Source organism: Lygodium microphyllum, chromosome 22 (assembly GCF_053477565.2).
Source record: "Lygodium microphyllum isolate KBCC chromosome 22, Lygodium_microphyllum_v1.1.10, whole genome shotgun sequence".
NCBI lineage: Eukaryota > Viridiplantae > Streptophyta > Polypodiopsida > Schizaeales > Lygodiaceae > Lygodium > Lygodium microphyllum.
The window spans coordinates 56,692,526-56,706,385 of NC_141156.1; the positions used below are offsets into that span (position 1 = coordinate 56,692,526).

Genomic DNA, 13,860 nt, shown 5'->3' on the forward strand with positions numbered 1-13,860 from the left:
GCACAATTTGCTGCAGTCGGTCGTTTTTCTGCAGTTTTCTGCAATCGGCTGCATTAATTGCAACCGACCTGGTGCTAGGAATTTCCTATTGTTTGGCTATTTATAGCCAGTTCGTGGCACACTCGTTTTTATTCATTATTTCAGATTCTGACCTTGAGATCTGTTAGCTGAGACAGACTGTGCTCGGGCTGACGGAGATCGAGGTCATCAAGTCAGATACATACGCAGATATTTTCTCTGCCCCCTTGTGTATTTCTGCACTCTTAAACAGCATACTACACCGCAGATTTTCTGCATTTACACAATCTCCTTTTCTCTCTCTCTCTCTTCTCTCTGTGTTCACTCTCTCTCAGTCTTTGTCCTACGCTTCCGCATCGTTGCACTTTGACAACACCTTCATGACTACCTAATATTCTCATGCACTCAAGTGTGCACTAAGACACCATCACGACTACCTAAAAAAGTAAAAAACTTCTAAGCTTCAGAATCTTATTGCACTCTAGAATTACTTTGTAGTATCAACTAATCAATCACATGTGAAGTGCTAATGAATTTTTCCTTGAAGGGGCAAGACATCCTTCAAGAACTGCAAGGGTCTCAAAAAGCAGTGGAGATGAAAGACAATGAAGGAGAGCCCATGTAAGTGCTCCACTTTGTGCTATGCTTTTCTTTTTAATCACCAATGCGTGAATGTAAGCTAAGAGAAATAAAAGTTTTGATGGAAAAAAGGTGAGCCATCTAGAAATGACAATCACAAGCAAAAGGAGGTCGGTGCCAAGTTGTATCACAATTGGAAGCACAATGCCATCAACATAGGTAAGGTCAAGACCAACATGCAAGGGACGCCATGTTCTAAGTCAGCACACGTAGTGGCAAAAACAATGCAAGAGAGAGCTCATAAACAAGTCAACCATACCAATAACATCAAAAAACAAGGTCTCATCACTATTAGAAGCACCAACCTTAGAGACCATAGCCAAGTTGCTACTTATTTGTCAATAAAATGCAAGACCACAAGACAAATCCATAGACTCGCAAGGCCTACAACACATTAGAGTTGTAGAAGCACAACCCACATATTCATTGCTTGAAGAGCTACTAGCCACCACTACCACCCCACACTTAGACTATTGATATGCTGCCACTCGCAATCTAGTACTACCACTACCAAGCAAGGCAAGACAACAGCAAACGAGAGAAGTAATGGATTATGCAAACTCTACAATCCTACTTTGATACCATTAAGACAATCAAGAAACAAGGAGAGAGGGGAAGAAAGAAGAAATCACTAACCACCATAGATCAATGTATCCATGAAAAGTATGCCATAGATTTAATCATGTGTTTTAAAAGTCACAAATTGTAACATACGAAAAACAGTGACAAGTTTGACAAGATGTCTAGTAAGAGGCCAACAAAAGCTCCATATATGATAGAACTTTGCATCACACAAATCTTCAAGCTCTGTCGAAAGTCAATTGCGGACTGGTCTCAAAAGCATTCTTCAATAGTTTGCAAATCGAAGGGGATTTCAATTATTTTTGCGTGAAAGGCCGTATTTATGTGAGAAACTACTAGCAAAATCAATGGGAAGAAGTGGGAACTAGAGGGAAAACTGATCAGTTGTCACGTGAAAGGTTAGCAATATTGGCAAGTACAGCTGGCAAACGCACATGAAGATAAAGTGGGACTAATTTGGAAGTGGAAGGATGGAAAACTCAGGGCAAAATCGAGGACTGATTTGCAACTGCTACAACTACGGTTTGCAATGGGGCAATGTTTGGTATATCAAAAGTGATTGGTCACTAGCAAAATTGATCCTCAAGTTTAATCAGCTGGGCAATCTGCATTTGTAAAGGTCTTCAATAATCATAAAGAAATACTGCAAGGACCTTCGATAATTTTCCTTATTTTAAGCTATTTTTTTACTTGACTTAGCATATTGCTAATTTTAGGCCATTGATCACATCTATTTCATTGTCACTTCAAGCTGACCTATTGTAGGTCAGCTTGAAGTGATCACATCTACTTTGCCATCACTTCAAACTGACCTATTGTAGGTCATTTTTTGTGAATTCACGTTATAAACAATCGGCCTTCATCAATCCTATGGGTGCTCCTCAAGCACCTCCTCATTCTACAATCTTTTCTACTTTTCGATTGTAACATGTGCTTTTCATACATGAAGCAACTACATGTGACAATTTCAGCCATGGTCAACAGTGGTGGCCAGCATCCTCTAAAGTAGAAGATGATTTCTTGAAGTCTTGGTAGTGTAACCAAGAAAAACACAAGAGTTGACACTTGAACTCATAAAAGGTCAGTATTGAGGGTAAAGAGAAAATTTGTCGCATAGAATTGAACTACTTTGAGACAGCTTGTTAAGAAATACAGTACTTAATCCTCGTCCAACTTTGGAAGACCAGTTTAACAGCTAACTGTCAATATTCTATCGTCTTGAAAGTCATCACTTCCATAACATTTAAATCCTAGAACTAGACCTCATGATCCGGATTGATACGTTGCTTGCCACATAGTGGTTGATAAGATGAACCCAACAAGAAGATGCAATGGACAAGTGCTCTAACTGGAAGTGAGATTCAGGCTTCAAACACTGTATCAAATTAACAATTGCCATAATTTTTCCTATTCCAAGGAAATGGAGTCAAAGTGAACTATTACTACGTTCATCTCTGCTGCACGTATTGAGTATATGTTCAGATGCATGTATTCCAGAATGGAGTTAAACGTTCAATATTCTCAAGAACAACAAGATAGGATTCAGGCAGTACCCAGACTTAAATTTCCTAAATCAGTTATACATATCAACCAAATTCAACAGAAAATGTCCCAAATCAGTACCTGAAACACCCTTAAAATCAGTCGGCTTGTCTTCACGTTGTACATAAACACAGCCTAAGCACTTGCTGCCAATAGAAAACACACAAAACAAAAACAAAAGTGTACATAATTCAGCACTTGCTGATTGTCTTACACACAGTTTCAAACTGATCTATCTCATGATCTGAGTCAATAATATACGCACCTGATCAATCCAATAAGAGGTAGCCTTGCTACTGATCTCTTTCAAAAGGGTAAACATCACCAAGTGAAAAGCAGACAAGTCAGAGCTTTTATGCAAGGTCACAAAGTATTAAGATTTCCAATCATGGTAACATAAAACAAATGGCAAACTAAAATCAAAAGCACTGCATACCTTGGCAACAAAACTTGGAAAGGATGCTGACATATGATAAAGTATATCTATGTAAGATATGTGGTTAGATACAATGACACCAGGCCGAACTTCTGCACATTCTTCCTCCTGTATCACTAGTTTAAGTATGTAACTACACTTTAACCAGTGACAGCTATGGCATCTGTGTTCATGCATGTTTTTAATAAAAAGTAAGGAATATATTCATAGCAATGATGCCAGATCTTACCTTTAGCAACCGCATACTGTCCTGATCAGTTACTTTAATCCAGTAGAATCCCAAAACAAAGAGCACTGCCCTTGAGAGGAAACGGCCACTATATACAATGATTGACCTACGCACTCCAGTCATATCGGCATAGTTTTCCTGAGGCTGAACTGCAGCAGACGGCTCACTACCATTGGAATTATTATCTTCACCCTCTGCGCGAAGTGGAGAGGTGCTCGCTTCTTCTTGGCCATCCCCATTGTGGTATGGGGAGCGAAACAGAGTGCATACTCTGCAGATGATGTAATAAGTAACCACAATTGCAAAGATCAGAACTACTTTGACCGGCACAATAGTCAGAAGAGCTAGAACCAGACAGGCCTTTTCCCAGATGGAAATGTCTCCTCTTCCCATAGTCCCATAGGTGTCGTGGCGCACATAGGCAGCATACTTCCTCTCCATTTCTTCTAAAGTTTCTTCTAAATTTTCTTCTTCTGCGTCATCAGAAGATGGTGTCTCTTTCGTGAGCAGGGGAGCATCATCAGCCTGAGATTTGGAAGCCCGTTCACTGGCAGAATCTTGCCCGCCATTCCGATCAGTCGCAGAATCACTAGCCATCTCTGCCCCCAGCGGCAAGAAAGGCGAATCATCTGACACCTCCGGTGACATTGAGCTATCACCTTCCCTTAAGCCCGCAAAAACTCAGATTCCATACAATTTCAGACGCTGACGAGTCCAAGAACATCCTCAAATTCATGCGATCGCTCCTTCTCAGCACACCTTCCAGTAACTCTACTTATATGCAACCGGCTAGGGTTTGGAAGCAACCATAAGAAAAGGCAAGGCGATATGACTAGTCCCTTTCTCTTCGCCTACGGCATTGCCATGGTTCCAAAGAACCGGTGAGGGAAAAGGTACCTGAGAGAGAGAGAGAGAGCTTTTCGTCTCGATCAATAAATACCTGGAAGAGAGCTTTCCCTCTCAGACATGCAGCTAGATCAAGAGAAATATGTTGATGCCACTGGAAGCGCTTCCTTTTGAGCCGTTGCTTTCACCTGCGCCGTAAAGAAGAAGCCGAGCGGAGGGGAAGAAGTGCAAAGGAAGCTGGATACACAAGGGAAGAAAGGAAGAACTGCAGAGGAAGCTGGATACACGAGGGAAGAAAAGAATAATGGCGGACTTGTTTCAGATTTCTACAAGGGAAGCTGGAAACGTAAGGGAAGAAAGGGACAATGGCGGACTGATTTCAGATGGTAATGTCGGGGTCCGACTGAATCAGCCAGAAATAATGAATGTGTGTGTGAGAGAGAGAGAAAGAGAGAGAGAGAGACCTTGCATGCATGCTCCCCCTCACACAACACACATAGGCACGCCAACGCACACACGATCCCCGCCAAATTTAGCACTGCACGGAGAAAACAGCAGGGGTTTTTCGCTAGTCCAACCGCCAAAAGTAGCAGCTTTTCGCCCACCATCTGGTCAATGTTGGACCAAAATAAGCGCCTCTCTGTCCAAAACCATCGTGGTATCTCCTAGATCTTTGAGAGTTAGGTCACATGCGTATGCCGGCTACTGCATTCAAAGAGCACCTCGCAGCCTAGATGTGGTGGCAAATGATGCAAAGCCCTTGGCACATGAAAGATTTCAAGCAGTCTTAGAATATGAAGTTGCTAACATAGCGGCAAAAAGTGGGTGGTCTCCCAAAGCAAAAATCAAAACAATGGAGAAGCTACCTCACAAGGCCTCTTACAATGCACCAACAACAATGGGTAGTGCCTGTTGAGGGCAAATAACTGCTACTCCTACCCCTCTTGCCTAACTAATTCTCATATATTGGCATGTACACATATCTCCAATAAGGTCCAACCTATCTCTTGCATAGTCCGATACACATATGCGGCTCTGTTTTCGTCTCACGATCAACCAAGTTGATAGTTGAAGGCCACGAATAGCCCCATGTGGCCAGGGTGGGAGGCACACACCTATGTAGAGTCTAGACCCACATGCATCAACAAGCTAATGAAATCAAGTGTTGCATTGCCTCCCACAATTTAGAGGATGGTTGTTAGAGGCACACATCTTTAAACCCATGATCATAGTAAAGAGTTCCACGAGAAAAAAATTTGCTTCCAAGCCATCTGGTTGGATAAGTAAATTGCGTACTCAACCCATCTCCTTTATTGGATTGACTCTGAGAATGATGGTGAACTTCATCATGTTTGGTTCCATGCTCCAATCCCCATGTTGATCAAGTTGGCATCCACACACTATGGGATCCCCACGTTGATGAAGCTGACATCCACACGACTCTAGGAAGAATATTGGGCTCAACTCTAAATTCATGTCCTAATAGACCTTGCATCACATCAATGCTTACAACTTGCTCATCAAACTAACAACCCCAAAGCCTATGTATCACATATATGATTACAACCTTCTTGTTATTAAAAAAGCAAGGCAAACTAGTTATTGATGGAAGACAACACAAGCCTAGAGTCAACATTCTAGTTATTAGCTCTTGAGTATTGGTTGTATGGTCTTAATTTAGTTTGCTCAAGCTCCTTGAGGTGCTATGCTTGACTTGTTTGGGCATTCTTATGATGTAAATAGAAGGCACAAACAATCATTATCTCATCCATTGTGTAGAAATGTTCTAGAGTTGGAGGCAACATAACAATGTCATAAAACATATTTCTTAACCTAAGTAGTTGATTGTTTTGGGTAAATTCGCATGTTTGTGGTAGTAGATGTGGATTAGAATATAACTAGCAATATGCAAATTCAACATGCATGCTATGCCACATGAACCACAAGGGATCTTGAGAAAACAAGTCCCCATTTTCCCATCTCTATGTGACCACTTAAAATGCAGTTTGTGTAGGAAATAGTTAACTTTTTATACAAGTCATATACAAAATAAATTTTACAAAAGCGTCACTTCAACTTAATATATAAATGTGATCTCATGCCCCATATGTACAATGACTTATATAATTGACTTTTTATACAAGTCATATACAAAACAAATGTTACAAAAGTGTTACTTCAACTTAATATATAAATGTGCTCCCCTTCTCATGCCCCATACGTATGATGAATTAGGTAGGCCTAGCAATTCTATCGAGGTATGCTTCTTTACTTCAAACAATCAAACTATCCAACCTCAAAGTCCCCCCCCCCCCCCCCCCCCCCGCCCTTTCGGACTTCTATATAACCCCACTCTCAAAAAACCCCTACCCATATGCAACAATTCACATATGCATAGTGAATGCGCTAGAGGATCTTTCCTTGTTTCGCTTCATCGAACAAACTCAGATACATGCATGTAAAGGCTCTAATGCACTTGGATCCAATGTGTTGTTTCAAACCTTGCATTTCTATTGTGTCAACCTACACATTCACCTTCTCCTTGGTACTAGTCTAAAGTTAAAGTTTGCTATTTACTTAGATGGAGGCAAAATCACTAGTTAGCGAGTTAAGGAGGTGGAAGATCATTATGAAGAGGTTGGCAAGCCTCACGCAAAATTGCTTATAGAAAATAGCAGTTGAGTTTTTTGTCATGTTGTTTGTGCAAAATAAGGGTTAATATAATGTAATACTCTAAAATCATAATTCACACTATTTCCTAATGATGTGATTTCATAAAACCTTAGGGATTTCTTCTACCTTTACAAAAATATTGCCATAATTGTTAGGTTTGCAAGTAAGTTAATATGCAAGATAGACTTGTTATCTACGATTGTGATTGTTACTCATAAAGGCACAACTTCTCCTTGCGATGACATTAAGCTCATTTTTGTGCTTCTGTATCATAAGGAGCCTTGGATGTAAACCTAAGATATCCCCCATGCCATGCAGACTAGTTCCCTCAATGGGACTAGCGATGCATTTTGAAGAAAATATGAGTCTTATAAACTCATTCTAGTGTGATGATAAACCTACAATGTATGTTCAATGTGTTAAGCTTAGGCAAATGATAGCATTTGGACTTAGCACCTATTTTTTAGGTGACTCTTTAGAAGTTCTCTACTCATTTAAGAGTTTATTTTTTGCATTGCATTCTCTTTGCTTGAATACAGAAATTCATTTCTACCCCTCCATAGCCTAGTAGTTCTAATTTTCCCATGAATTGTGTTATGATATCAAAGCTATTCATATCTAGTCAGGCTATAGGAGAATTAATTGGGTTAGAATGCCTTGATTGTAAGGGCTTTCTTCTCATTTCCATGTTTTTTCATTACCCAAATTATCAATGTGATAGTAGCGAATGTGGGAACCAAACCCACCTTAAGCTTGCTTCATTAGCATTCCACTGTTTTGAAAACTTATGCATATGCATACCATTGAGACTTCATACTTGCCCTAACAAGTAGACACATATAATGGAATAAGGAACTTATTTCTTCCTTAAGGTATACCTAGTAGCATCAATCAATCAAACTTTGCTTGGTTTATATTTGTTAGCAAGAATTTAAGACTTCTACATGTCACGTTAATGAGCATCGTCTATGCCATGCTATTTGCAAGAAATAACTAGATGCTCTTGAGCCATGTCGAAAATTATTGATGTTTGCAAGTAACAACTTCAAACTATCTAGCTAAAGTGACAAGTTAATTGTACTTGGTTTCAATGGCTTGTAGATCTAGCTACAAATATTAACATCAACTCACCACTAAAGGACCTAAATACTATCTTATTTCTTTCTAATAACTATTATTGTGTATATACAAGCATATTTTAAGACCTTATAACCCAAAAATGAGTGAGTTTGAGCAAATATCCAAGTTTGATAGTGAAGGTTTTCAAGCATGGAAATATCACTTGATGCAAAAATAATTATGCGATCCATTTCAAAATGTTGAATACATTGAAGAGGACTCAATCAAGGGATTTGGAGGAGATTAACTCAACCCTAAACATATTCAAATCAAAACCAAGGAAAGGACAAAAGGATATACTCAAGTACTAGGCATTATCACTTGGGGCATAATAGATGATGTAATCACAATATTTTAGATCTAGAACGCTATAATTACATGGGAGAACTCGATAAATTGTTTGGTGCATAGCAAATGACACCAAATCTAACTTGGTTGCGTACCTTTATAGATTGGGTAACTGAGGGCTACAAGATGAATAGATTCAAAAGTATCAAAGCATAGCTAGCCACAATCAAGGAAAATATAGATGAGAATGAATGCATTGCTATTTGCTAGTGTGAACTTTGAATCTTGCAATAATCTCACATCTCTATTTCGAAAGTGCTCCTAGTTTGACCCTTAAAGATGTTCAAACTCTTTTGTTTGATTCGAAAGTAAAGGTAAAGCTAGAAATTTCAATAGTTTCTTGGAGATTATGTATTGTTCATAAAAGGAAGGTTTGCAACTATAGGAAGAACCGACACCAATAACAATAATATTTTTTGTGACTATCATGAGAAGACAGGACACACGCCTAGTGATTGCTACTGTAGAAAATGAGTTCATGAGTTCAAAAACCAACAGTACCAGAACCAAACTTGGGTGGAAGAAGAAGAGCAATCAGAAGATGCCCAACTATAGAAAAATAGGATTCTTTTTTAATGCATTCCCATTAACTAGACATTATGCCTCCTTAATGGAATTTTTGAATTTCCTTGCCCAAATTTAAATTAGCAAGCTTTAACTTGTCTAGACTACCTAAAGAGCAAGTCCCCTAATCCATGCTTACATGAAGGAGATTCAAGTCCCAAAAAATGTAGGAATTCATGATTTCAAAGGGAATATAAGAAGGGCCAAAAGCTCACTACAACCGTATTCTCCAAGCAATACTACCGAAGAAGTCACTCTCTTGAAAGTTTTCTACTTGTTTAATGTCTTGATCTCATCTGCTATGGATTCTCTTCGCTTGAGCATATGCTTCATTCACTTCTATGCTCCATAGCCTCTTAACTCCTCTCTGAAATGATGTTACCAATAGTAAGGCTTGGGTCAAGTAGCTTTTACCACTAATCAATCCCTTTAGAATGGTGGAAATGCCTTTTGAATAAAAGCTTAGTCTTGTAAGCCCATGATTGTACAGTGACAAACCCACTACATGTTGGGTGTTCCTTTCATGAGGAATTGGAGGATCACTCATCAAAACATTGAGAATGCAATACATTGGCTTGATTCATTGTTGAGTGCCATGGCAATATCACATGGTCCCAAAATCCTATTGTATGGTGGAAGGACGATGTCTAATTGCTATCATGATGTGTGGTCTAAATGAAAGCTCCAATAGAAATTATAGACCATTCGAGTTCACCCAAAATTTTGATAATAATAATTACAATATTTGACTCCTAGAAAATCACTTTCATATCAACCTTTTGAGACTGTGCAAAGGACTCATATCAACTCTTCCTCTTATTGATGACCCACCTTTTATAGATGAATAATTTAAAGTTGAACAACCCAAAGCCAATGTTGTCCATTGAGATACTCAAAATCATAGTGGATATATTCATAACAAGTTGGTTGAGACAACAACTATCATAATGAATGCATCAAATATGTTCCTCCTACATTTCATAATTGTATCCTAATCGTTTGAGAATATATTGATTAATATTGCACCTTGATTATTTGACAATCTATTGATCAATATTGTACCTTGATCGTTTGACAATATATTGATTAATTTGGTCGAGTTAAATCAAGATCACATTATATTATACACCATTGTTTAGCTTTTGTATGTGGTATTTTGTAAGGCTTAGGCCAAAACATATGGTGGTATTAGAGCACTCTTGAGTAGAGGCAAGCCATTAGTTCAATCTCTTGATTTCGTTGTTTACTCTTGATCGATGCATCATCTCAATAGTCAATTACTCAAGGGTTTGCCATTGATAGATTAATCTCAATTATCTCACTAAACTAAGGTGTAATCTTCTTGGTGTAAGTTCACATAGTATGCATACATGTGATTCCACAATGGGTGTTCCATAAAATCAAATTCATATTAGTGTGTTTTTATGTGCTTTGTGAGCTTCAAGTCAAGAGTTCATTGACCTCATATCCATTTTTGGCTTTTGAAGACTACAATTAGACATCACCTATGTTTTAAATAAAGTTTTGTGATACTTACTTTTATTTTCGTCATACAATAAATTTTTTGGTACTTACTTTTTCCCAAGATTTTTTGTTACATAATTAGATGTTTACGGTGATGATTGAGGGATTCTAGAGGACAATTCCATATGATGTTGATGATGAACATTATGTTTTTTTACAATATTTCTTCAATTGCAATCATGGGCACCTGCTTATTTGACTAAGAGGACTGCTCTACAGATGTGGCAAATATTGACAATTTTCATTATGAAAATAGTAAATATCAATCAATTATCGTCAAGTTTTTCATTGCATCATTCAATGGGATATGCACACATTTTATGTGTGACATCCATCTGATTTGTTCTAGGCCTTAAATTCATTTCTTTTGTTAGAGAAGGGTTGTGAGAATATAGAATTCACTTTCATATCAACCTTTTGAGACTGTGCAAAGGACTTGTATAAACTCTTCCTCTTATTGATGACCCACCTTTCATAGATGAATAATTTAAAGCTGAGCAACCCAAAGCCAATGTTGTCCATTGAGATACTCAAAATCATAGTGGATATGTTCATAACAAGTTGGTTAAGACAACAACTATCATAATGAATGCATCAAATGTGTTCCTCCTACATTTCATGATTGTATCCTGATCGTTTGAGAATATATTGATTAATATTGCACCTTGATTATTTGACAATCTATTGATCATTATTGTACCTTGATCGTTTGACAATATATTGATCAATTTAGTCGAGTCAAATCAAGATCACATTATTTTATACACCCTTGTTTAGCTTTTGTATGTGGTATTTTGTAAGGCTTAGGCCAAAACATATGGTGGTATTAAAGCACTCTTGAGCAGAGGTGTGCCATTAGTTCAATCTCTTGATTTCATTGTTTACTCTTGATTGTGCATCATCTCAATAGTCAATTACTCAAGGGTTTGCCATTGATAGATTAATCTCAATGATCTCACTAAACTAAGGTGTAATCTTCTTGGCGTACGTTCACATAGTATGCACACATGTGATTCCACAATGGGTGTTCCATAAAATCAAATTCATATTACTGTGTTGTTATCTACTTTGTGAGCTTCAAGTCAAGAGTTCATTGACCTCATATCCATTTTTGGCTTTTGAAGACTACAATTAGACATCACAGGATGGAGATAAGCGGACTCGAACCGCTGGCATCCGCCACAGGGTAAGCCGCCGCCTATCAGGCCTACCCTATGTTTTAAATAAAGTTTTGTGATACTTACTTTTATTTTCTTCATACAATAAGTTTTTTGGTACTTACATAAGTTTTTTGGTACTTACTTTTCCCCTAGATTTTTGGTTACATAATTAGATGTTTATGGTGATGATTGAGGGATTCCACAGGACAATTCCATATGTGTTGATGACGAACATGATGTTTTTTTACAATATTTGTTCAATTGCAATCATGGGCACATGCTTATTTGACTAAGAGGATCACTATAGATGTGGCAAATACTGAAAATTTTCATTACAAAAATAGTAAATATAAATCAATTATCTTCAAGTTTTTCATTGGAGCATTCAATGGGATATGCACACATTTTATGTGTGACATCCATCTGATTTGTTCTAGGCCTTAAATTCATTTCTTTTGTTAGAGAAGGGTTGTGAGAATATAGAATTCCCAATAAATGCTCTTTTGGAAAAAGAGAAGTAAACTCTAGATCTCTCTCCCATGCAAGCCCGAACATGTTATGTGGTCTCTTCTAGTGGAGAAGGAATTTCAAAGAGAGCTCAAGTATTATACCACCAATATAACATGCTTTTATGAATAATGGAAGAAAAGAGAGAAGATTTGGGAGAGAACCCACTTGTACTTTTGGACTTGAATGTTGCAACATGGAGGTATAATGCATCCGTTATGTGATGGTGGGGGACGATTGTTGTATTATGCTTCCTCTTTGTGTATGTCTACATCATCATTTATATATTTTATGTATGCAAATGATCAATAAACTTTCAATTCATTAGCGAGTTTGAGTTTTAGTGCAAGTAATTGGAATTTTAGCTTTAAAATTTTATGCTTATTCATTGAGAATTTCAACACCTACAAATGTCTAATGTGCATCATGGATTTTCCAATCACCAATTTTCTAGGATTGTGTCTCTTCCCCAATGTGAGTCATAGTATCCCCCTAAGGTCTCCCTTGATTTGTAGGCGATGTCCTATTCTAGTGAACAAAACCCACATCAATGCTCTCCAATGGTTCTCATAGGGCTTATTTGAGAACATGATCACATCTCCATATTGCATGGTTAACCTTTGGCCTAATGTTGAACACAAAGGTACGGCTTGCCATTAGCTTCCAAAATTGACCGGTGTCCACAACTTTCGATGCATCCTTCAACAAAAGCTATCGCTCATTCCCTTAGTAAGACAATTGCCTTATGCTCATTCATGTTGAATATCTTCAAATTCTCCCCTTGCATACATTCATTAGAGAATGCAAATTTTGATAAGTCACTAAGAAACATCAAGGCCCTATTAAAAATGCATATGGCCCAAATTTTTTATCTCGAATTCATAATTCAATATCATCCCAACTTTTGTAGTCTTTACTCATGAGATTAATTCATCTACGTATGAAGTCACCACTACATACTTCCCATCCTAGCTAAGCATATGGAAGTTCACAATATAGAAATTAAACGTTTGGCAATTTTCTCTTCCTCTCTTTCTTCTCATTTTTACATTTTTTTGTTGGCTAAAGTGAATAGGCACCTCATGCCTAGCTTTTGATGCTTTCTAGTTAGAAGATAATCATCTTATGTTGATACATAACAAAAAGAGCCAAAAGCATGTAATTAACTTGCTTGTTGGGGGGCAAGAATCCTATTGTGTCCTTTGCAATCAAAGTATTTAATTATAACCTTGTTGTTTTATGCTATAATATGTATTTCAAAATTATATTTTGAAGGATAATTCGTCATTCAAATGTGCATACAAGTCAATAATTTACTATAATAATCTACTTTTAATACTAATGCGCAATGCAACTACTTTTTGATCTTTAAAGGATAAGTAGAACTACAAGTACTTGAGTATGTCTAAGTGTCATTCTTAATTACCATTATGCAATTATTACTTATTTTATGCAATTGTCCAATTTTTTCTAATAAGACACGTTGTTGTGTTTTCAATGTCCATAACATTATCTATTATTAAAAAAAGGTCAACACTAGAAGGTAGCCACTTTCTAGAAACAAGAATCTTCATACTTCTTCCATGTTTTGAGTGTTTATCCATGTGCTCTTTGACTTGAAAGTATTTGTATATTCAACAAAAGTATACTAATCATAAAAAACAATAATAGTG

At 37.4% G+C, this 13,860-nt stretch overlaps 1 protein-coding gene across 2 annotated transcripts in view; it reads right to left on the reverse strand.

Annotated features, from left to right (window-relative positions):
- Positions 1 to 4,949, reverse strand: part of LOC148017179 (Phospholipid/glycerol acyltransferase family protein) — a 37,600-nt gene extending 32,651 nt beyond the window's left edge. The window contains exons 1-4 of one of the 2 annotated variants that reach the window (XR_015687867.1): positions 3,447 to 4,949; positions 3,218 to 3,325; positions 3,047 to 3,084; positions 2,863 to 2,927 (exon numbers count right to left, since the gene is read on the reverse strand). Coding sequence is in view for 1 of the 2 variants with exons in the window: in XM_087662855.1 (XP_087518981.1) it covers positions 2,863 to 2,927; positions 3,047 to 3,084; positions 3,218 to 3,325; positions 3,447 to 4,094 (859 nt within the window). In the remaining variant the exon portion in view is untranslated. The remainder of the gene's footprint in view (positions 1 to 2,862; positions 2,928 to 3,046; positions 3,085 to 3,217; positions 3,326 to 3,446) is intronic. The other variant, XM_087662855.1, reaches the window with a different exon arrangement.
- Positions 4,950 to 13,860: the final 8,911 nt, after the last annotated feature.